General features: G+C 36.5%; 1 protein-coding gene across 1 annotated transcript; it reads right to left on the minus strand.

Annotated features, from left to right (window-relative positions):
* Window positions 1–20,681: 20,681 nt before the first annotated feature.
* On the minus strand, window positions 20,682–26,557 carry LOC111389911 (hydroxyproline O-galactosyltransferase HPGT3-like). Its single transcript, XM_023014898.1, has 12 exons — window positions 26,190–26,557; window positions 25,991–26,054; window positions 25,015–25,064; window positions 24,710–24,900; window positions 23,887–23,947; window positions 23,650–23,722; window positions 23,290–23,413; window positions 23,025–23,112; window positions 22,204–22,254; window positions 21,772–21,843; window positions 21,361–21,473; window positions 20,682–21,010 (listed from the first exon to the last, which is right to left on the minus strand). Exons 1-12 carry the CDS (start codon window positions 26,330–26,332, stop codon window positions 20,988–20,990), a joined length of 1,053 nt encoding a protein of 350 aa, XP_022870666.1. The 5' UTR covers window positions 26,333–26,557; the 3' UTR covers window positions 20,682–20,987.
* Window positions 26,558–26,566: the final 9 nt, after the last annotated feature.

The following is a 26,566-nucleotide window of genomic DNA, read 5'->3' on the forward strand; positions in this document are numbered from 1 at the left end:
ATTATGTTGATAGTATAGTGTGGTCAATATAAATTGTGTGTAAAACTCCGAGAAGAAGCATTTGGGGTTGGGGGAGTGGGAATGGGAATGGGAATGGGAATGGGAATGGAAAATGGTTTAACTTATTTACATACAAAATGCATAGTTACTATTTTACCCTTATTGAAATATTAAATATTGTATTCAAAATTATTTCTTGTGGCCTGTTCACGAAATTATTTGTTTCGATTTAAAATTCACCGCAAGTGCACGGTTCGTTAACAAGTAGTAAAATGGACTATGAGTCCAAGTATCGATCCCACAAGGATTGAATTAGTTCAAATCAACCTATTATGACCTTAACCGAGACACGAAAATAAAATTGATGTATTGTAATTTAACTAAAGAAGATGTAAATTATGATGCAATTATGAATGAAAGAATTATATTAAATGCAAAATGACTTGGACACAATCTACTAGAATTTATGGAATTAATGAATTTACTAACGCACTAGGATTACGAATCCCCAAGCAAAACCCGTTCAATTTTCAATTGTGCAAATTTGACACACAATCCCACAAAAGATGAATAAATATTCCTATTTTAATTTAGCAATCTCTCTTGAGCGATGCCAAACCTATCCCAATATGTGATTCGATTATATCTCTATACGAATACTAACATACCGGAATGCATTATGATTTCATGAATATCCAATAATTCACCCAGGCCATGGAGGTATATTTCTATCCCCTATCGGACCTTATGATGATTTATACTATGTCGAGCCTATTTTACTTCTTTCGAATGCATAAAACAGGCCACCACAATCATATAATTACGTGCACAATAATAATATGGAAATAAAAACGTAACAAATCATTCAATTCCAAGACATGCGTTTAAATATGTCAAATATCCAAATCAAAAATCAAACGTAGTATTACAAGGTTCATCGATCTCCTAGCAATGAAAAATCTAGCCTAACATGCTAAAAAGAAGAAAATACAAAAATAGTTGAAGAAACATCATCACCCGAATCAAGTTTCAATCGAATCTTCACTTGGCACGATGTTTTCCTCTTGTTTTCTCCTCGTTTTCTTCTTCAAAATCTCCCTTTTCTCTTGTAAAAATGGCGCAACCTTTGTTCTAGTCGAGTTTTCGTTTATATAGAACCCTAAAAAGATTGTTTCCATAAGAGTTTCCACGGAATAAGGACACTACGGATTTAGCATAAAAATGCTCTATGCGACTGCATAGAGCATCTCTATGCGGTCGCATAGCGTAAAAGTTTTGTGGCCTTTGGTTTTCGGTTTGCCTCTATGCGGCCGCATAGAGGGTAGCACTATGCGCTACCAACTATGGAAGATGTTCATTTTGGTCCTTCTACTTGAATCCTTCACTTCTTGGCATATTTTCTTCATTCTTTCCATTCCATCATCCCAAGATATCATCAATTGGCATTTGGCTCAATCAATTTCTTGATTTGTTCATCGGGTCAACTTTTGGATAATCACACCTTGGCCCTTGAACTTTCACTTTGCGTCATTTTAGTCCCTTTTCGCGTCTTTTCTTCTGAATTTCATCATGTTTATCGGTGTTCCCTACAATTCATAAATGTAACGAGATTAAGTCACAATTCAATCATTTTGCTCGTTATTAAGTCGTGTTTGTGACCTAAATAAATGTGCAAAAACACACTTATCAAACCCCCCAAACTTGAACTATTGTTTGTCCTCAAACAAGATAGTGACTTAATTCTGAACAAACATGGCTTAATAGCGTGTTGTGGCTCGGGATTGGACTAAGTATTTGACTTTATGAAAATTTATCGGTGCAAAAATGACATCAATCTTTACCCGATAAATGCAAATTGACGTGTGTGTGTGAATTCATGCCAACATATCAGGTTCATGATGAATTTGAATCCCGACCCCAAGTGGTCAAATGTATCCTTACTCGCTCAAGAGATACACAACCCCCAAACTTATTCTTTTCATTCAATTATCCCGGGGTTGTGTTTTAAGATTAGGAATTTACATAGCTGTAGTCTTCACCCTCTCGTAGTTTGGATTAGTCTTACTATCACAAGTTTACATTTCAACAAGTGAAGACTCTCCTAAATTTGATTGCTTCGACACTCAAGATTAAACTAGATTACTTGCCTTACCTAAAAGGTATAGTTTCTTCAACCAAATGTCCAAGAGCTTTTCGTCATATTATTTTCTCTTTTTTTCTTTTTCTCACTTTTCTCTAATTTTTTCTGATTGATTATCATCTTCTCATTTGCTTTTCATATAACCCATGTAACGAGTTTTAGGCCAGTGATTCCCAAACCAATTAGCTTTAGGGCACCAAGTTTTAAACTCTTGCAAGTTTATTCACTCGAGTTATAAAGGCTCGATCAGATAACTTTTTATTAACCTCTTTCCCTCTTACTTTCTATATGACCCATATTTCAAGCTTTGGGCCGGTGACTCCCAGGCTAGTTGGCTTTAAGGCACCAGATTTTGAAATATCCTTACAGGGTTACTTGCTCGAGTCATAAAGGCATGAAAAGAAGTTTTTTATTCTCACATATTAATTTTATGCCCTTTGTTGTTTTTCTAGACATTTAGTTTCCAAAATTAACCCCCAATTTAAGATTTTCACCTACTCTTCACCCCACTGGTCTAGACAATCCACATAATAAAGTTCATGCACGGAGCCCCCGCTCATCTCAATGCTTCCTATAATAGCTCAACCATCACCAAATTGTCTTAAGGTAGTTTATGGGCTAATTCAATAGAGGGTTATCCTTCTTTTCCTACTTTATGCTCAAAATCCAGTCATTCACTTAATATGTCAAGCATGAATAGCGTGCATAGATAATGTCAAGTGTTACATCAACAAGTATCAGTTAGTCTAATTAACACCAGATTCAAAGTTTTGCAGTTTAAACTAGTCCAATAATATCATCATAGCTAACAAGGTTATCAAACCCACACAAGCACGCATGAAGATAATTAAAACAAACTGAATAAAATGCAAAGATATTTTTTTTGACACTCATCATGCATACATTATGCAGTAATGGAAAATAGATAATGATGAACACAGATAAAGATTTAAAATTATGTCACCCTCCCCATACTTAGTTAATACATTGTCCTCAATGTAAGATTAACAAAAGATGAAAGACATAATTTTGAGGACAAAATGAAGAAGAAAAATCAAAATGGGGTAAACAGTACTCTCCTGATCAAAATGGTGGCTATGATGGAAGGCTGGATCTGGCAGCATTATCTCCAAGAGGGGGAGGAAGGCAGGAGAAAATCTCTCTCTATATGGCAGACTGCTGGGTCTGCTCCACCTGCATGGCATGAACCCTTGTCTCCAAACTCTCTAGACGGTCCCAAATCTCGTTTACAGGCCACTGTACACCATCCATCCTACCAACGTACATGCCCAATCGCCCGTCAAATGTACTCATCTGCTGTCACGCTGCAAGGGACTCACTGCTAGTAGTGGAAGCGAAGTTTCGTGTGGTTGCCATATCGGCTTGCACTTGCTAGATGGTGGTACTCAGTGCTCCAAATGAGTGATGAAGACTATGCATGTCTCGGCTGTGTCCAATCATAGTGGCAAACATCTGCCTCAATAACTGGGTATCCATGTCAGCCAGTGGTGGAGGAGCTTGTGGCATTTCAAAGTCCTCAACTGCTTGCCCTTCCTTAGCTTGTTACTGTCGACGGCGCTCGTTTTTCAACTTCTGTTGATATTTAATTCTGGTCCGGTCCTGGGCCTCGAGTGTGAGGCGCTTGATATAGGGACTTGGTTTTTTCGGTGCCTCCCCAGGCTGAACTTGTATGCTTGCAGCTCTACAAATCCCACTTATTAAGCTCGGGAAAATTAGTGAGGTGTGCCTGTCTCCCCATGCGCTTGTAATGTGTATCTGGTTGTAGATGTAAGTGGCAAAGTCAGTCTTGTTGCCCCGAACTAAATAATAGATAAATCCTGCCTTTTGATTTGTGAATGTCGTCCTATGGGATATGGGCTCGATGTTGTGGCATCTGAACAACCATAGGATGGCTATAGAAGGGGTGAGGTCAATCTGATACCAATCTGCAATAGGGAGAGGCCAAGCATTTTCACGTCCCAATAAAACTTCTGCAACCTCAATCCAGTTGAAATCATACAGGACTGGGACTACATTATTCCAGGTTAGCCGATAGTAGTCATGAATTACTTCAGGAGAAAATATAATCCATTTGCCCCGAACCCATGTTTGATGCAGATGATCGGATCCAGGTGTGTCTATTTCGGTATTGAAGTTGGCATAGAACTCCTTCACCATATTTTCATAGACTGGGTGTAGTCTTTCAATCACTTTCTCCCAACCACAGTTGTAGATTAAATAAACTAATTCAAAACCCGTGAAATCATCCAACTTAACTAGCCTTTCGGGGATGAGTGGAAAACATTGGCGTAACGGGTTGCTTTGTCTGAAGATAGAAATCGCCTGACACCCCCTTCGGGTTCTCTAGTCCGGGCTGTGCCAGAATTGGAACCAACATTCTCTTTTCCTTTTGATGTTCTTTTTGGAGGCATCCTGCAAAGGTGTAAAAATAATATTCATTAAACTTCATGTTGAAAAACGAGAGGGGGAATGAGATTAGCAAGACATGTATTTCACAAATCTCCCAAACTTGCTTCAACATGCATATAGAACTCCTTGGTGTGCACTCATCAAAACATGACATTCCAGGTAGTGTAAATAGTGTGCCAAGATGAAAAACTAGGAAAATTAGGCCTAAACATGCACAATTGAAAAATTGGACCCATGACCGAGTGCGCATGTTCTGCCCCAGACATCATCAAAAAATATCGAAATTTCCCCAGACAATCTCTGGGCATATAAAAGTATTCAATGAGGCCTACCATATACTCAAATTTCAAATCAATTGGACTTCGTTTGGTGTGTCAAATAATGGTGTAAAGTAAGGGACGTAGGGTGCTGTGACCTAGCCATGTGCCTACGGGTTGCAAAATGGAGTTGATAGTTTACATGGCCTTTCAAGTGATTCAGAATGTGGTAATATGCAAACTGCAAGAAAACATGCTCAAGAACGTATAAGGAAGGTAGAATAACAATATACACACAAACGGAGCTCAAAATATCCAAATTGTGTCAAGTGACTCATGAGTAAGTGCGCACTTTCACCCCGGACATCATCGAGAAAAATCGAATTTTTTTAGAGCAACCTCTGGGCATATGAAAGTACGTAGTGTGGAGTGGTACATATTCAAATTTCATGCCCATTGGATGTCTTACGGGTATTTAACGCTAGGGAAGAAATAGGTGCAGTAAAGTGACGTGAACCTAGCATGTGTACCTACATGTGTGTGGTTGGTGAGTGCGTGTTTCGAGCTCAATTTTTATGGCATTTGATCGCAATGTGTATGGCAATGTACATATTCAGATTATCAAATGCGGGATTGCATAAAATGCACAACAACTGTCACTTACACAATTTATCGAACATGTTGTGTGCAATACATTCAACACCCTTCTATGAATACTTGGCGAAGTATAATCACCCACAATGCATAAACATAAATCAATGCTATAAACCAAGCCTACTTACACCCTTTCAACTCAATTCCCAATTTTAAATTGTGAGTAACTTACAAACCAAAGTCTAAATGAGGAGAAGGAATAAAGTTCATACCTTTTTTGGCCTTGGGTGTGTGTGATGAATGCGGGAATGATTGAAGAGATGAAGGAGGGTTTAGGAATGTTGGTGGGTGCGTGTGTGTTAGATGGGAATTTTTGGGACCTAAGGTGTGTGAGAGAGAGATGGGCGAGGGAAATGGGGAGAGTGGGTTTCGAATGAGCTGGTCATGGCTTAAGTCCATGACTGGACAATTACTATGCGGCCGCATAGTTTATTCCTATGCGGTCGCATAGTGAAAGAAAATTCCCCCCTTTTTTTGTTCGGTTGGGGTCTATGCGATCACATAGACACCTTTTTAAAAAAAAAACATAATGAGATAAAAAAATTTATTTTCTCTCGTTGAATTCTATAGTATACATTTCCCTTTTAAATTTTTTTTGGAAAACATCCTTTTGTCTTGAAATGCGTGAATTTTAATCCCAAACACCCAAAATCATTTCAAACTCACTGAACATGTGTGTAATGTTTAGGAAATTATGTGAACGGTAATTTCGTCCTATTAACACTGCATGGATGAACGATGACCTAGAAAAATGCAAATGCGAAAATTAAATAACTCTAAAAATAATGTGAAAAGTAAGATAAATAGAAGGATACAGTGGGTTGCCTCCCACCCAGCGCTAGGTTATAGTCCATAGCTCGACTTTACCGTATTGCGTCATTCTGGTGGTCTAAGATGAACGGTAAACTTTTCCTTTGAAAAATTGCCGCTCCAATAGTGCTTCAAACGCTGTCCATTGGCCTTGAATGTCCCCTTGCTATCATGAATTATCTCAACTGCCCCATATGGACATACATGTGTAATAGTATATGGATCAGACCATCTCGATCACAGCTTTCTTGGAAACAGCTTAAGCCTAGAGTTGTAAAGTAGCACTTTTTGCCCCGCCTTAAATTCACGCCTCTGAATATGCATATCATGTCACTTCTTGGTGCGTTCTTTGTAGAGTCTTGAATTCTCGTAAGCCTCCATTCTGAGCTCATCCAGCTTATTAATTTGTAGTAGATGTTTTTCACCCGCAGCCTTCAAGTCCAAATTCAATTTCTTCATTGCCCAAAAGCATGGTGTTCTATCTCGAGAGGTAAGTGGCATGCCTTCCCGAAAACCAATCGATATGGTGACATTCCTATAGGGGTCTTGAATGCAGTCTTATAGGCCCACAAGGCGTCGTCAAGCTTCTTAGAGCAATCTTTTCGTGAAGAGCTTACTGTGACTTCGAGTATTCGCTTTAATTGCCAATTGGACACTTCGACCTATCCGCTGATTTTGGGATGATATGTAGTGGCTACACGATGTTTAATGCCATATATAGTCAACAACTATTCAAATTGGCGATTGCAGAAATGTTTACCCCCGTCACTGATTATAGCTCTCGATGTGCCAAAGTGGATAAAAATATTTTTCTTTAGAAACTCAATCACCACCTTCCCATCGTTGGTAGGCAATGTAACGGCCTCTACCCACTTCGATATGTAATCCACAGTCACTAATATGTACTGATTAGAGAAGGATGGGGAGAATGGCCCCATGAAGTCGATCCCCCAAACGTCGAATAGTTCCACCTCCAAGATACTGCTCAAAGGCATTTCATTTCTCCTGGATATATTACAGGTGCGTTCACATAGGTCACACCTTTTCACGAATTCAAAAGCATCCTTAAATAACGTAAGCCAGTAAAAACCTGATTGAAGGATTTTCGCCGCTGTTTTTGAAGCACAAAATACCCTGCGTATGTAGATGAATGACAATGTTCTAATATCAAAGGCACTTCTTCCTTAGGTACGTAGCGACGAACGATTTGATCAGCTCCCCGCCTATATAGAATGGGGTCCTCCCAAAAATAATACTTCAATTCAGCGAAAAATTTCTTCTTCTGGTGACTTGAATAATCTGGCGAAATGATAGACCTGGTTAAGTAGTTAACTATGTCAGCATACCAGGGTGTCTCCCCTACACCAAAATTCTGTTCATCTGGGAAGACTTCGTTGATTTCCACTGTCTCTGTCTGCTCTGTGGTCTCGAGTCGAGACAAGTGGTCTGCCACCACGTTTTCACTGCCCTTCTTATTCCTGATTTTCAAATCAAATTCTTGAAGCAACAGTATCCAACGAATAAGACGTGGCTTTGCATCCTTCTTTTCCATTAAGTACTTGAGCAGCGTGATCTGTGTAAACGATGACCTTTGACCCCACAAGATATGATCGAAATTTGTTAAAGGCGTAGACTACGGCAAGGAGCTCTTTCTCTGTAGTGGCATAGTTTAGTTGAGCGTCGTTCAAGGTCTTACTTGCATAGTAGATCACGTGAAATATCTTATTTATTCATTGTCCCAATACGGCCCCAACAGCAAAATCACTAGCATCGCACATTAATTCAAATGGCAGGTTCCAATCCGGTGTGATGATCACGGGTGCTGAAATCAACTTCTCTTTCAAGGTGTTAAAAGCCAGCAAACACTCATTCATGAACTCAAATGTGGATTCCTTCATTAATAAACAGCACAGTGGTTTAGTAATTTTTGAGAAATCCTTGATGAACCTTCTGTAGAACCTGGCATGCCCGAGGAAGCTACGAACACCTTTCACTGATGTTGGTGGCGGTAATTTCTCGATCACCTGAATTTTTGCTCTGTCCACCTCAATACCCTTTGCTGAGATTCTGTGTCCTAAAACGATGCCCTTAGGTACCATAAAGTGACATTTCTCCCATTTCAATACCAAGTTGGTCTCTGTACACCGCTGTAACACAAGACTCAGATGCTCCAAACACTCATCAAATGAAGACCCAAACACTGAGAAGTCGTCCATGAATACCTCGATAAATTTCTCAATCATATCCGAAAAGATAGCCATCATGCAGCGCTGAAAAGTGGAAGGAGCGTTGCATAAATCAAAAGGCATCCTATGGTATGCAAAGGTACCGTAGGGACATGTGAAAGTTGTCTTCTCCTGATCGTCAGGTGCTACTGGGATCTGATTATACCCGGAGTACCCATCCAGAAAACAGTAATGCGAGTGTCCTGCTAGTTTCTCCAACATCTGATCAATGAACGGTAGTGGAAAATGATCCTTTCGAGTAGCAGCGTTTGGTTTGCGGTAATCGATGCAAACTCTCCATCCAGTCACTGTTCTTGTAGGAATAAACTCATTTTTCTCATTTTGCACCACTGTGATACCCCCTTTTTTTTGGAACAACCTGCACTGCACTGATCCATGCACTATCTGATATTGGGTAGATGATGCATGCATTGAGCAACTTCAATACCTCAGCCCTTACCACTTCCTTCATGTGTGGATTCAATATCTGTTGACCATCGATGCTTTGTTTGAATTTCTCCTCCGTGAGTATTTTGTGCATGCATAGCGACGGACTGATCCCCTTGATATCTGCAATTGACCATCCAATGGCTGTTTTATTTTCCCTCAGCACTCGAAGTAGTCTCTCTTCCCCACTTCACTGACAGTATTTGAAATAATAATCAGGAGTGTAGAAGACTCCCCCAGGTAAGCATATCGAAGGTGTGGTGGCAATTGTTTTGAGTTCCAACTTAAGAGGTTGCTGAATAGATGGCACTAACTTTGTAGTCCTAGTTCCCAGTTCTTCGAAGTAGCGTTTGCGCATGTATGGTGGATTAGTTTCCAAAAATCTTGCACATGTTTCAATCTCACTTGAATAAGTGTGAGTGGATTGAGAATGTGCAATGCATGCCTCATATGCATCGGAAGGATGATGTAGCCGAAATGTATCTTGAATTATTCTATCAATTACATCGATCTGGAAACAGCTGTCTGACTCAGTAGGAAATTTCATTTCCTTGAACACGTTGAAGGAGATTTGTTCGTCATCAAGTCTCAATATAAGCTTCCATTTTTGAACATCGACAATAGCTCTTCCAGAAGCTAAGAAAGGTCACCCCAATATAAGTGGAACATCATTATCTTCCTCCATGTCTAAGATGAGAAAATCGGCTGGAAATATGAACTTTTCTGCTTTTACCAACACGTCTTCAATGATCCCTCTTGGATGTATAAGAGATTGATCTGCTAACTGTAATGTGACAGTTGTGGCTTTAGCTTCTCCTAGGCCTAGTTTTCTGAAAACAAAGAGAGGCATCAAATTAATACTTACACCTAAATCACACAAAACTTTATCAAAATGACAATTTTCAATAGTGCAAGGTACAGTAAAACTCTCTGGATCCTTTAGTTTTGGAGGCAGTTTTTTCTGGATTCTGGCACTACATTCTTCAGTTAGTATCACTGTTTCGTTTTCTTCTATCTTTCGCTTGTCAGAGAGGATATCCTTTAGGAATTTTGCATAACTCGGCATTTGAACAAGTGTCTCGGCAAATGGGATGTTGATGTGTAATTTCTTGAAGACTTCAAGAAATTTACTATATTGCTGATCCAATTTGTACTTTTTCAACCTCTGCGGGAATGGAATAGGTAGCTCATGAGGGTTGATAGAATTGGTAGCTGCACCTCGTGATGTATTGGAACTCTTCTTGGCAACATCTCCTGTTGTTCGTTCAGTCTGTTCCACAATCTATTCATCTGATGTTGGTGCTGATTCCTTACTAGCTACTGGTCTTTTTACATGTATCTTTGATAGTTGTACTCCACTTCTAGTTGTTATAGCCTTTGTGTTCTCCTTAGGATTGATTTTAGTATTGTTGGGTAGGTTTCCTGGTGCTCTACTTGTCATAGAGATTGTCATCTGTCCCATTTACGTCTCCAAATTTTTGATTGCAGCACTTTGGTCTTGGAGAGTTGCATCAGTCTTTCGCATAAACTGGTTGTTGGCCTCCATGTACTAATTAGTCGTTGCCATGAACTTCTCAAACATCTATTCTAATGGTGGCTTTTTATCCTGCTGCTGATATTGACATTATGGTCTGTTTTGATTCTGGTTGCTCCATGAGAAGTTTAGGTGTTTTCTCCAGCCCTGATTGAAGTTTTCTGGATGTGGATTGTTCTGTTGGCGTTGACTCCATTGCACAAAATGTGCATATTCGACCCCCTATGTGAGAATTGGACAGTAGACAGTATTGTGGTCTGCTTCACATTTTTCACAACTTGGCTTCTTGACTTGTTTTGCAGTGGCGGTATGTGAAATGCTCTCAACCTTATGGAACAAGGAGTCTATCTTCGCGAATAATGTTGAATAAGTATCTACTTCATAAATCCCCGGCGTTCTCTTCTGAACCACTCGATCTGTAGACCACATGGCTGAAGTTGTAGCCATTTTCTCAAACAGTTCTCATGTTCCGTCAATTGTTCTTGTGGAGATAGATCCGTCGGATGATGAGTCCACCGTGCTCTTGAAGGATGGAAGTAGTCCAGTGTAGAAAAATCGGATCTATGTCTTCTTATCAAAGCCATGTTGAGGACACTTCCTTAACATATTTTTGAAACGATTCCATGCCTCTTCAAATGATTCGGACTCACCTAGGTTGAATATAGAGATGTCATGCCGCATTTTTGCTACCTTAGCTGGTGAGAAGAACTTGGTACAAAATCTGTAGACTAACTCGTTCCAAGTGGTGATGTTTGCGACGGGAAGTGAATCCAGCCATCCAAGTGCTTTATCCCGTAAGGTGTGTGGAAACAATCGCAATCTTATAGCATCGTCTGAGATACCTTGGTACCTAAAGTGTTGGCACATGTTCAGAAATCGGGATATGTGTGTATGTGGGTTCTCACTAGCCATCTCGTGGTATTGATGCCCACTCTGAAATAGTTGAATCACATTTGTTTTCAGCTGGAAGTTCTGTTGCCCAAATGGAGGATACACAATACTAGATTGACTTTGGACCACTAACGGTGCCATGAAGTCCCCAAGTACTGTATTTCCTTCATCTTCAACCCCCGCGCCTTCGTTGAGTTGAATTACCGATCGATTTTGCTCGTTAGCCATCTGTTGTGCCGCTCTTACTTCTTTTTGCCTGTAACAAAATGTGCGTTCGATCTCTGGATCTATGGGAACCAAGTCTCGATCAGATGCTCCTTGCATACAAGCTCTGAGATAGCAAAATTAACACAAAATTAAATTAAAGTAAAGAAAAAGCTAAACCTAGTAAGCTAACTACTACTAATTTAGATAAGTTCGAATTAGTGTCACAATAGATAAAATTAAATTAAATTTCAATCACCAGCAATGACGCTAAAAACTTGTTCAAGAAATTATTTGTTTCGATTTAAAATCCACCGTAAGCGTACGATTCGTTAACAAGTAGTAAAATGAACTATGAATCCAAATATCGATCCCACAATGATTGAATTAGTTCAAATCAACCTATTATGACCTTAATCCAAACACGATAATAAAATTGATGTATTGTGATTTAACTAAAGAAGATGTAAACTATGATGCAATTATGAATGAAAGAATTATATTAAATGCAAAATGACTTGGACACAATCTACTAGAATTTATGGAATTAATGAATTTATTAATGCACTAGGATCACGAATCCCCAAACAATACCCGTTCAATTTTCAATCGTGCAAATTTGACACACAATCCCCCACAAAAGATGAATCAATATTCCTATTTTAATTTAGCAATCTCTCGAACAATGCCAAACCTAGCCTAATATGTGATTTGACTATATCTCTATGACGAATACTGACATACCGGAATGAATTATGATTTCATGAATATCAAACAATTCACACAAGAATGGAGGTATATTTCTATCCCCTATCGGACCTTATGATGATTTATACTATGTCGAGCCTATTTTCCTTCTTTCGAATGCATAAAACAGGCCACCACAATCATATAATTACATGCACAATAATAATATGGAAATAAAAACGTAATAAATCATTCAATTCCGGAACATGCGTTTAAATATGTCAAATATCTAAATCAAAAATCAAATATAGTATTACAAGGTTCATCGATCTCCTAGTAATAAAAAATCTAGCCTAACATGCTAAAAAAAAGAAAATACAAAAATAGTTGAAGAAACGTCATCACCCGAATCAAGTTTCAATCGAATCTTCACTTGGCGCAATATTTTCCTCTTATTTTCTCCTCGTTTTCTTCTTTAAAATCTCCCTTTCTCTTGTAAAAACGGCGTAACCTTCGTTCTAGTCGAGTTTTCATTTATATAGAACCCTAAAAAAATTGTTTTTATAAGAGTTTCGACAAAATAAAGAAACTACGGATTTAGCATAAAAATGCTCTATGCGACCGCATAGAGCATCTCTATGCGGTCGCATAAAGTAAAAGTTTTGTGGCCTTTGGTTTTGGGTTTACCTCTGTGCGGCCACGTAGAGGGGTCGCATAGTGCTACCAACTATGGAAGAGGTCCATTTTGGTCCTTCTACTTGAATCATTCACTTCTTGGCATTTTTTCTTCATTCTTTTCATTTCATCATCCCAAGATATCATCAATTGGCATTTGGCTCAATCAATTTCTCGATTTGTTCATCGGGTCAACTTTTGGATAATTACACCTTGGTCCCTGAACTTTCACTTTGCGTCATTTTAGTCATTTTCGCGTCTTTTTTCCTGAATTTTACCATATTCATCGGTGTTCCCTTCAATTCACAAATGTAACGAGATTAAGTCACAATTCAATCATTTTGCTCGTTATTAAATCATGTTTGTGACCTAAATAAATGTGTAAAAACACACTTATCATGGCCAACTAACGGTCAAATAGATTCATCTATTTATCACTGTGATGCAACAAAATGAAAGGCTAGGGACTGTGTGTGATACAGATAAAAGGTTTGGGACAGTGATTGCAATTATCCATTTCAATTTTTTGAATTTGTTGTTCAAGCTAGTTGATTAACGGAGAATTTGACTAAAATACATTCATTTGGCAAATGCTGCTAAGTTATTAACGATCTAGGATCCAATTGTCCAAAAAAAGGTTGGAGACAAAAGTACAAAAGTGAGTCAAGATTGATGACGTTCGCTGCTATCCACCCTATCAATTATAAAATAATTTTAACGGGAACATTGTTGTGGATACATGGTCGGTTATTTTTGAAATAATACGTTCTACATGAACATTAACTGACACTACGTTATTGAACCTCTTGACTGTGGGGATATTATTTCCATTTAAAATGTTCAATTACTTGATACCTATAATGACCATGACAGTCTGAATGAATATCATCAACCTTATTTTCAGGTCACTTCATATAGAATCTTAAATATGTTTTCCTTAAAACAAAATAAATTTTAAATATGTTTGTTTGCTACAGTTATTGGATATGAAACTATGCAACCCACCTTACTAGAATATAAATTAAGGATTTCCCTAGTGGTATAGTTAAGGCTATGATCTATATGATTATAAAAGACAAAAGGGTAATTGGTGCAATACCCCGTAACTTTTATTGATTTTTTGCAATAGTGTCTAACCTTTCATTTTGACACAAAAACTCTCAAACTAGCCAAAATTTGCATAATACCCCATGCCGTCAATCTCTGTAAGTGTTTTTGCTAAAATGTATTGTGAAGGTCAAAATGAATAAAAACGCCAAGTGGGTTTTTCACCTCGTCATCTTCCTATTCTCCCTCTGAAATTATCCCTATATTGACACTTGAGCCTTGGACTCGTTTTAAGGAATTTTTTGATTTATTGTAAGAGTCCTTTCACTAAACAATCTCTTATTTAACGTATAAACATAGATCAATCTACTTTGCTAACTTCTGCTGCTCTTTATTGTAAGTAACGTGGTCAGTAATTAGTTTGCCAACTCCTGCTGCTCTTTATTTTAACACCCTTTTTTGTTTTCAAGAGTAAAAAGGAAGTTTCCATATGGTTGTTTTGGATATTTCTTCCAATTCATATTTTCGATTGAACTGGTATTATAGATGTTCAACGGTTATAGCTGATTGTTCATTTTCTTCTCAATTACGCTACATCAGCAATTTTACTTGAACAAATAGAAACTAGACAACATGAACAATTCATTATATATTATTCTGTTTTTCTCAAAAAACTACAAAAATGAAGGAAAATATTTTTTTCATAAAAACCCTGTTGAGATTGTTACCCCCTGTTCTAGATATTATAGCACGTGCGTAGTTCAGGGCACAGGATAACGTCATCACATGTTAATAGAAAATCATACAAAGACCGTCTAGACCATATCCGCAACTAAATTGAAATTATACCATAAAAAGCTGATTAGGCATTGGTCAAAGGCGTAAAAATTTAAGCTTTTTGGATTTCAATTTATTAGTGGTTTATAAATTCAGTCAAATCTAAACATTAATTTAAACAATAATGCATGATTACTGCTCATTTATTATTCACACATTTTGTAGGATCGCTATCAATTCCTCTTACTATTCCCTCCATTCCACAAATATAGATTTACTTTCATACTTACACAGATTAAAAAATATATATATATATAGGTTTAAATATGAGTAGTTCATATTCATAAATAACAAGATCCAATAAACAAAGATATATTAGAAAACCAAGAAATCAACTATACTCTCAACAAGAAAAATGCCCTATAATTTAAGACAAATGAAAATAGAAAGTAAGTCTTTATGAGATGAAGGAAGTACTATTTGTCATTGAGTATGTGCAACAAAATATATAAAACAAATAAAATCCGTTTGGCGTGAATTGTCTGATTTGGAGCTTGTTTGAAGGAGATATTTATAAGTACATTGAAAAATGTGTGATTGAAAAGTATGAAAAATTATGGATATCATAGAATGCGTTGTTAAAAATGATTTTAGAGAATCTCTCCAAAACAAGCTTTTAACGGTAAACTTGATAGTTTTAGTTAAGAACCAAAAGATTCAAAATAAAACACGTCCATTTTCATGACGTAAATTCCGATTGATCTAAGGGTGTGTTTGATTGTAAGTATAGAATTTGCATAGAAAGAAAATAAGTTTTAGGCAATTTAATTTCTTAGAACTTATTTGCATAGAATTTATTAATTAAAATGTATTTGATTGGTTTAATTTTTAATTTAGAAAATGTTATATTTGTTAATCTTTTATTGGTGGGTAGATGAGAGAGAGAGAGAGAGAGAGTATTTTACATGGAAAAAAAATGTTAATCGAACACCTCCAAAGTAGAAATTTAGATGGAAAATAAACATTTTCCATACAAAATAAAGCCAATCAAACAATTCCTAATTGGTTCAATTTTGACAAAATTGATTACTATACTCAAGATGTTAGAAACTAAATTACTTCAAAAGTTGTAAGACGAGAACAGATTTTGGAATTTTCCCGAAATTAACCTTAAGTTTTTTAATTTAAGTCAAATTCAATAATTAATTTTAACCACACAATTTGTAGTTAGGGACGGATGGGGTTGGGGGCATGCGAGGTTAAGTAATCCCCAACTTTTGGACAGAATTCTTTTTTTTTTTTTTTTTTTTTTTTCCATTTTTTTTTTTTTTTTTTTTTTTTTTTTTTTTTTTTGTGGGGTGGGGGGGGGGGGGGGGGGGGGGGGGGGGGGTGTTTACAAAATCACGGGAGAGCTGCTACACAAACATGCCCTGTTTGTGTGATCTCAGCCCCTGATATGAAATTTCAAATTTCAGATCACCACCTGACAGCCCCCAGTTGAGTAGCAAAATTCAAATCAGTGGGGTTGCCTCAATGGATATATTTCAGAAGGATTAATATATGTGTACAAAATAATCTACTAAAAGTTTGACAAACTTGACACTTGGCAGCCCCTATTGGAGGGGTGGTTGGCTCCACAGCCTCCCCTCCAACAGGCAGCCGCCAAGTGTCGAGTTTGTCAAACTTTTTATAATTGGTTTTGTACTTTTAGCATAGTCCATTTCAGAATTCACAATCCATGGGGCTATTCCCATTCCAGGTGAGTAAGATATTCACAATCCACTCAATAAATAATCTATATCCACTACAAGCTACAAAAATCTGGAGAAACATATGCATTTAAATTCATTGACATTGTAGGATTCATCTGGATAAAGAAAGTCGGAAATTCCACCGACTTTTCTGTCTATATATATGCGTCTGTTGCCTGTATGTATTATGTAAGAGTGGAGAATCATAGAAAGAGAGGAAGACGACGGAGAAAGAGGAGTGTGAGAAAGGGAATTTAAAAAGATAGTGGAGAGTTAGTCCTCCTCCAAAAATAATAGTGAGGTGTGTATATATATAAAATTATTGAAGTCTCTTTTATAGTAAAAGAGATTATTTATTTATTATTATTATTTTTTATTTTGGGTGCTCTAAACTCGGGAAAGCATGCTTCAGGATTATACTGATAGATGGCAAACACACCAAAAAAAATGAGGAACTAGGATAACTAAAAGTCTGTAAAATTGTAAAAAGAAGAATTATCAAAGTATGAAAATGATGAACATTATAAAGTAATGATAACAAGTAAAGAATAATGTAATAAGAGGGTTAATTAGTTGAATGTTCGTTGAATTATATTGAGCGCTATCACTTAATAATTGAACTTAAAATTATGTCTCAATAATCACTAAACTATGTATTGTGCTATCCATTTATCACTCAAGTTGACGCTGTTTGTTGAACTTGACGTATTTTCCCATGTGTCAAACAAATTTCCTACATAAATTGTATCAAACATAGTCCCAAATCTACTTGAGCAAAGTGTGTTTGTAAAACATGATTTAGGTTGCGATTTTTAACATCTTGTTGTTGGAATTCATAGATTCTAATAATGAGGGTGACGATAAGACATTAAAATCTCAGTCTAAATTGTGTTTTGCAAACATTCTTTGATTACGTGGATTTGGATAGATGTTTCATACGATTCACGTAGGAAATATGTTTGACACGTGGGAAGATTAGTTAGGTTCAACAAATGACATCAACTTGAATGATAAATAAGTAGCATGATGCATAGCTTAGTTTATTTTAAGTTTATTTATTAAATAGTAGTACTTGGTATAGTTCAATAACCGTTCAAATAATTATTCCGTAATAAGATATCGAATGTTTTTATGTGTTTCACAACTTTTTTGAAGTTTGATTATGTCCTTTAACTCAAAATGTCTGCACGCAATGGTTCATGGGATATGTTGACCTCAATTTTTGTATGGACACGTGGACAACAGATAATGGGCCTTCTCGTGCCTATGCAAGCTGACTCCAACATGTTTAGACAGATTACTAGTCAACAAAGTGTTTTGAAATTTAGCGGGGGAGAAGCTTTACAACGCGAGACAAAAATGTTCAAGTGTTGATGACATATATAAACAAGATTGTGTGATAAAGAACAATAAAAAAAAACACTTAAACTCAGCAGGCTTCCTATCTTAAAAAAATAAAATAAATAAATCTTTTAGGTTAGCCAATTTGGTAAAGGAGCGGCGTGCAATCTTCTTTCTTTCCAGTACTGAATCAAATAAAATATTTCGAATTGATATTTCTAATTGGAATGATTAAAGAACTGCATCTCATTCCTTCGAGGACTTTAAAGTTAAACATCTGGCTCAAATTGTATAGAATGAAAGGGCATGAAGTCTCGTTTCCAATGCCTATACTTGCACCACCCTTCAAATGATATAAGGAATGGGTATTTATAGTGTTACATATGAAATGATATCTATTGAATGAGGAGGCATGTGGTTTTATCTTCTTAATCGAAGTATCTTATCCTAGCATTAATTCTCACATGCTAGGCCATGCATCATTTGATGCACTCTAAAAAGGTAGCCACTTTAGGGCCTAGGTCTGAGTACTTATGTAATAGGTTGACAAGATTTGACATTCTTCTGTTACAACATGGGTCACATCAATTATTTGCATAAGATCTTTATGCAAAAGATCTCCTAGGAGAAGTTAATATGTTAGATGCTCCTTTATGATTAGGAGGCTTTCGCTTAATGGAGGCTTCGGCCACATACATTGACTTCAAGGCTTCAATCACTTATATAGTGCTTCGACTTCAGGAATTACATAGTGCTTTAGCTTCAAGGCTTCAGTCGCTTACACAGTACTTCAACTTCAGGGCTTCAACCATTTGCATAATGTTTCAGTTCGATTTTTGATAACTTGGAGTTCAGGCCTTTTGTTTGAGCTTCTTGAGCCTCGATTTGAGGAGCTGGCTTCTTCCTAAGCCTCGATTTTGAGGTGTAGTAAGATATACAATTTTTTAACCATAACCATACTTTTTTATTAAAATTTATTAAAAATCTGATTTTAATTTCATTAGGCTAATATCTTGTTTGAGTCCCTTTTTTAAAATTTAAAAAAATGCATTTTTGAATAGTGTATTATTGTAAAATGTGTAGTTAAAAATATTGAGTTTTCATGTAATATTATTTTATTAAAGAACGTATTATTGAAACGGAGTCAAAATACTATTCAAGAATGTAATTTTTTTCCAAAAAAATTGGGCTCAAACAATGGCCAAATGTTGCCAGAAAATTCCATTAATCCTTTATTTCTCGAGACAATGACATCCAAAGTATTATAGATCCGTATATTCTTTACGAAGCATCTAACCGTTTAACATCCAACTGGCGTCTGACGTGCCAGGGAGTTTTCCAAATCCTAACCGTTCGCGTATGACGTGTCAAGGAGGTGTCTATATCCTAACCGTTTAGTTTCCCTTCTTTTAATCCAACCGCTCCGATCGCCCAATGTCGTACGTCTAAAGAAGGGCAGGAACGTGGAATCTAAAAACGGCTTCTGGCGCGCAGGTGCCAGGACACGTCGGATTTCTTGAACTTTTGACCAATAAGAATAGTCCACGTGTACCTTCGGTCCTTGTCCTTGTCATCCAAAGTAGCTTCGTGCTCCAAATTAAAAGCAAATCCAACTCCTAATCGGAAGAAAACTTCAATTCTCGGCAACTCCGATAAAGCAAATTATTCATAAAAATAGTGCAGAGAAATTAGGCCAAAGTTTTAAAGAAGATTAGCTAAAAATGGAGGTTTCAAGATTTGTATTGGGTCAATCTTCTTGTTTTTCTATTGCTGGAATGGATATTCATGCTCCAAGATCTAATTATTCTGCTTCATCATCTTCTTTGTCAAATCCGTGTCACGGAATATCTGGATTTTCTTTGAGACCCGGAAAGATGTGTGGGTTTTCTGATACGGGTCACTTGGAGTACTACAATTACAACAATAAGTCTTCGGGGATAATAAGGTGTGGAAAGAAGGAAAACATTAAGGAAAAAGAGACGAAGAAGGTTAAGAACAAGTTGAAATTACTCAAGGGTTTATCGAAGGATTTGTCTACGTTTACTAACATGGGTTTTGGATTTAACTCCGATGAAGTTAAAGGCAGCACGATTACGGTATTTATTACAAAATAATCACGAAGTTTATAATTTTGTTTGTTTATTATTTTTTTTGTTCTGAAATGGGTTTCGATTGTATGTTGGAATCAATTGATGATAGGCTGTTGCTAGTTTATATTCTGCTTCTTCTTGCCGTAATTTATCGTTGAATTTCTTGGTCGAGACGAATAGGAAAATGTGCAAATCAATCCTTTTCTTCATTGCCTACTAAAGAGTTAAAACCATTTTGGTCATTACTTCTATGAGACTGAATGATTATTGCTAGGTATTTGAGCCTAGGTTAATTGAGAGCTCCAGTTCGTTTCAACATTTTTAAATCTTTTTTTATAAAGATAAAGAATAATATAGTTTCTAGGAATTACAGAGTCCCAAGAGCCAAAGTATGCATTGCTTGGACTCAATTGGTATCTGGCTCTTTAGTTCAAAAAATTAGAGGCACGTAACTTCTAAAGCTAACCCGGCCAAGATCATATACTAGCCACCATCTTGGTCTTTAGAAAAAAAGAAAATATAAGATCAAAATGCACCTAGGGATGTCAAGCCTGCTGTCCAGGTTCGGATGGCCCCACATCTGGGCTAGGCATAGCTAGGCTCGTAGGACCCATGGTCTATATTTTCTTTCAAAAAAGAATAATAAAATTGTATTGGCTTGGCCCTAGTTGGTCCAGGATGTGGCTATGGCCGTGCCAGCAGTAATTTAAGCATTCCAGGACACTTGAAATGGCAAGAATTATACACCTAAAGCTGAACTCCATAAAACGTTATAGATTTTTAGGCAGAGTCTCAGCCAACTCGTGTACATCCTATGTATTGAGTAAGATTTGACTCGATGTAAAGAATGATCTAACTAATACTTTTCACGAATCATTCCTGTAACTAGATGCTACAAAGAATCAAGTCCCCGACCACATTCCATATGTACCATCTGCACTAATGAAAAAGTGCATCGAATTCTGTGTTTAGTGCCCATACAGGATTCAAGGGTACTACTTTGATGGAAAACGGCTAGCTTCTATTTTCACGCCAATGAGCACACCTTGTCTGTAATACAACAATTCAAAACTAGATGTTAATAAGATGTGAAGTTGGGTTAACCTGTACAAAATGGGAATTATAATTGATAAATCTAAAACAATCATAATCGCAACCAGTACACTCAAAACTATATGTTAATTTTTTTATTTTTTTAACTTTTTCCTTTTTGCTGGTCTGTCTTCCTATTTTCTCTCTCCTCCCACCCCAGCCATAAAGAAAACAAAAGAAAGAAAAACACCAACCCCTTTGGATTAATAGAAAAACTAATTCAGGACAACACATATCACAAAATAGATAATGGGAAATAGCATAGAGAGGATATAAAGTGTTAAACAATGTGGCAAACATGTTCTTACCTTGGCCGGAGTAACTACAGCACAAACGACTGTCATCTATGTAAGTTGCTTGAAGACCCATCATCCATGACCCCACTGATGTATCCTCGTGAGCATAAGCCTTCAAAGATACACTGCATGAAGGCAGCATGGAACGATATTAAAGATCTGCAACAACCAGAGTTCTAATGAAGATAGAATGATCCTAACTCTGTTTGGTTTATCGTGATAGTACAACCTTTGATCTTATCATGACTGATGAGATTCTTGTTCTCAAAACATTGTAATATAAAATGTGGTAATAAAATCACGCCCATTACAAACATTTAGGAGATACTGTAAAGGGAAAACTTGTATAGTAGCTAGATGGATTTAACTTGAAGGTCTTTTGAAAATCAAAATATGATTTTAACTTACACTCCGAAAACTAACCTGTTTATGTCGATATACTGAGCCAAATTCTTTGACAGTATAAAAATAGAACCCGCTGCATGGCGAAAGTACCTGAAAGAAATATTGGTGTCACTTAATATATTAATTAGAACAAAATTAGGGTTGATGGTCCCCCAAAATAATGGTTCTGCCTCCCAACGACATCTACACACACAAAAAAAAAAAAAAAAAAAAAAAAAAACAACGAAAACAACCTACTGGTAGGACGACACATCCCCACTATCAACATGTTCTTCAAATAGATTCGTCTTAAAATGAATCCACTGTGTGTCATTGACTTCTGGAGTAAAACATTAGGTGCCAATAACTTGAGAAATGTGTAATTGTGCGAGCTTTCAAAACCAAACCATCAACCGCGAAATAACTTTAAACAAATGTAATTTCTGATCTTTAATTATTTGATTTACTTACGTTTTCTGATCACCAAATTTCCACCACTCAGGCTCGTACCACAGTTTTCCCCTGAAATTTAAACAATATTTAGATATTTAAGATGGTGACTGATAAGTGAAAGAGACTAACTTGTATGCATAGATTTCAAATGAGAAAATATGCAACTTTAAGCCATTTTGATAATATGTAGCATAGATCAAAAGTAATGCAAATACAACAATGCCCACAAAGAATACTGCATAATCCCACTAAAATAACAGTTTAGATGTAGTTCTGTAACAAAACCAAATTCTTTTACATGTAAAAAAAGGTAGTACATAATAAATATAACAGAAGACCTCAAAGCACTGTGAAAGGACGTGGCCAAGATGAAATCACAACCATAGATATCAAAAGGAACGACCATATATACATAGGAACAGAATATCAGATATTGTATTTTTCAAAAGGAATGACCAAATATACATAGGAACAGAATATCAGTTATTATATTTTTCAGCATATTAATAGCATACATTTACTACTACTTGATGTGGAGAGGAGACTATTTGATGCCACGGTACCAAGTTCACCATGCAAAATTCCAAGATGGCTGCTAAAATGATCTACAGATTTTTATTAACCAAACATGTCAAAGGAAGCAGGATATGAGGAAGTGGGGTGTGCACAAATAAAAGCACAGAAGTTAACAATAGCAATTACACAGCTACGTTACTTGTAGACAAAGGGAAAAACAATTGCCTAATTTTTCAAGTGCCACTGGTAGACTAACTAGCTCTAGCTAAAAAATACAGACAATGTAAAGTAAAATTGAGTCAAATCAAAATAATTTGTATTACTCTTCAGCAACTACTTCCCCAGACTTCATGCATCCAATATAAGCACCATCTTGACCACGTCGACTCTGGAGAAGTTCAATCAATGCATCTGCCAAGAGAATATAGCATATATGAGTATATGCTATCAAGTTATAAATCTTCCCACATTAGTGTGTTAATGTAAATTAAGTCACAAGGATAAAAACTTTTAAAAGCATGAAGCGAAGATACATAACAAGCAGACATGTTTTAGAAGAAATATAAAATGAAAAATGTCAGCATTTACCAAAGTCAAGATCAATATTGTCATCAACTTTTACATAGAACTCAGAATTCCAAGTCTGGACTGCTGTACTAAAAAAGAACTTTGCTTTCTTGGGCAATTCCTCTTGAGCCTCCTCATGACCATCCTAATAAAATAATAATGCATCTGTTAAGATTTTAAATTTGCACAGACAGTAAACATTTATCATTTTAATTTCCTATTAATTGGGAAGGAAAAAAAAAAACCAATACTAAAGAAGAATAGAAGATATAAATGAAGAGAAAAGCTGTTACTTTATACAAAGAGTTTCAGATGCAAATTAGAAAAGTGACAACACATATTTGCGAATCAGCATAACACAAAAAAAAATTAATAACTTACAAGTATCAAAAAATCCTTTGTCACATGATTTTCCACGTCAATATTGTGGTCCAAGCTGTCACCACGGTTAGGGCTGCAAAATTCAAGCATCTGATTAATGCTGAATTATGTTCGGTTGATAACTTTGGTTAATCCTCACAAGACAATAAACATTGATGGGCAGAGGAGAAAAGGACAAGGAAAAAAGTGTGTGGAATAGTCTTAATTAGGAAACATTGTTTTTAAGTGAGGGAAAACCTTCGACCAATCACAAATCGTACAATGATCCCTCTTTCTTCGAGCTTCTGTAGAGTATAACCTGAAAAGCAAGAAGAAGTTCAGGCTCATTATAGTAAATTTAAGTTTAAAATCTTCTAACTTCGATCACATCTAAATATATATGTGCATGCAATCTCCACATTGAAAGCATACTAATCTAGTAGACAAACAGCATATCAGAGCAGCGGTAGTTTTGCTTTTACAAATAAAAGTAAATCCATGAGAAAAGGGAAATAAAATTGAAAATCAATCTATAACACTCATTTTAAACTGGGATCTGCACTAGATTTGGTTTTCCTTGTTTCCGCTCTTTTATTGGGTGGGTGGCTGGAGAGGGGGAAACGTACACATTAAGATAGACATGGCTAGCATTCTAGGTGTTAAGCAGTAAGTAAACATAGTTGTGGAGCTCACAGTACATTTTCCTGGCAATGAACTAGGTGACAAATTGTTATCATTTAAAATTGTTCAAATTTACTAAAGCTGGTGTCAGTGGTGTGGATTGGATGTATACGTTAAAATAGACTTCAATTACAATAGACCTGGGAAAATAAGAATAAGAAGGTTCAAAGAAGAACAAAATGCAGCAAGTATCAGTTCCACCTATGGAAAATGTTGAATGCCGTATCAGGTCTTTGTACAGTGCAAAGATAGAGCTGAAAATTAGGACCATGTGCAGTTTTATCAACTAACAAATCCAATATCATAAGGTGTATGGACACACTCGTAATCAATACAGTATCAGCTTAAAGACACTATAATCAATCTAAGGATCACATCAAGAAATCAAGATTATACTGACCTTTTGATGTCATGGACCCTCTGAAAATATTGCGCCGCAAACGACTCCCAAAACCACTATAAACTCCAATAACAGCAAGCAGTTTTTTACCAGAAGAGGAACCAGTCTGCTGCACTTGGCTCTTAAGATAACCTTGACTCTTCGCCAGTGTTAATTCCATTTCAGCATCAACAATTCTCCTTTCCAAATCCCTAAAAAAGTCACAATAAAAAACCTAAGTGCATCTTCAATAGTAAAAACTTACCCATTATATGAGCATATTATCTAATAATATGCAAGTAAATAGGGGCCATTGAGAAATATACTTGCATCCTAGGACCATTAGTTTGTCGTCCACTGTAAGCACCTTCGGCCGCTGCCAATAGAAGAGCATAGAAAATAGTTTGTTAGTATTTACTTAGTCAAGTGTGTTTTTTGTGTGTGTATGGGTTGGTGGGGGGGGGGGGGGGGGATTCCTCCCCCATCCAGTGTTCCACTCGTCACTAATTGATTTAATAATAATAACAAAAACTCAAACCCAGCATCTGATCTTTTGAGCAACCAAATTCACAAAATTAGTAGTGAGACCGGAACAATATAAAATTTAATAGTGTTGATATATCAAATAACTCCATTTTTTTTAATCTCATTCCAAACATCTAGGCCCGTCAAAATAAAATCTTACTTGTTCGTCAACTTCGTCTAGGACCAATTCCTTTTGTTCAACCACCAGTTAGCACACCTTTATTAAATTACTTCATATAGCATTGGTTTAGTCTCCTTTTCACGAAGCAAAATTATCGAGTCTAAGAGTGCTAAAACCATCTCAATCATAATTGTATCTGCAGTATGTGCTATATAACGCACTTCATAAATATTTCCTTTTAGAACTATAGCTTAATTCCCTCTCACCTCACATTCATCTGCCTCCTGTTCTGTATCACTAAACTAAAATCTCACATCCATATTAGTCTAAGCATAGCTGCAACATGTAGTACTTTAAAATGCAATATTTTCTAATAGCGAGCAGGAGTGGGTAATCATATTCCCCTCTTTAGCATCCATATCACACAATTAAAGGGTTAAATAGAAAGTCAATCAAACTCATTCAGTCATTCCCCATTTTATACCCTAAAAACTCTTCTTTGCAGTCAGCATTAAATTTCCCATTATGGAAAACCTTCAACAGATATTTTTCCTTTTTTCCTTTTAGTTTACCGTATGCATTCCCACATTTTCTCAGGAACCCCAAACAGAAACAAATGAAAAGGAAGGTAAATTAAAGCAACACGGAATTCAAACCTGCAATGAATTCTTCTTCAGTAAATTAGTCAGTAGCATTCTGTTCTCTGCATCTTGCCACAACCTAATAGAACATACCAAAAAAAAAAAAGGAAAAAAGATCCCGAGAAAAAATTTAAATCGTCTCGCCAATCAGAACCCATCATTTCACCAACACACATAGACAACAAAAATGCAAAGAAAAACAAAATGCACGGACCGTCCGGCAACGTAGAGCCAGGCGAGGCAAGAGAGGAAGGCCATAAGGAGAGAGGTTTTGGAAGTGGTCTGAGAATTCTTCGATTTCGATCGTCTCTCCGATTTCGACGACGAAGTTGCTGTCAACGGTAAGCTGCTCTCCATTATTTTGTTTATTGCTTGATCTACGATCAAAAAATTGGGTAAAAGGGGGAAATTGAAAACATCAAAATATAGCCGTGACGATTGTTTCAGAAATAGTGAATCCAGAAAGAACAATTGATACAAAAGTCCAAAATGTAATCGAATTTGATTTGATCGATTTTAGGCAGAGAGTCCACCATCAGTAGTTCTGTTCATCGACTTAATTTCACATTTGATCACAAGAGTTGTGGTGAA

Source organism: Olea europaea, unplaced genomic scaffold, assembly GCF_002742605.1.
Source record: "Olea europaea var. sylvestris unplaced genomic scaffold, O_europaea_v1 scaffold632, whole genome shotgun sequence".
Lineage (NCBI taxonomy): Eukaryota > Viridiplantae > Streptophyta > Magnoliopsida > Lamiales > Oleaceae > Olea > Olea europaea.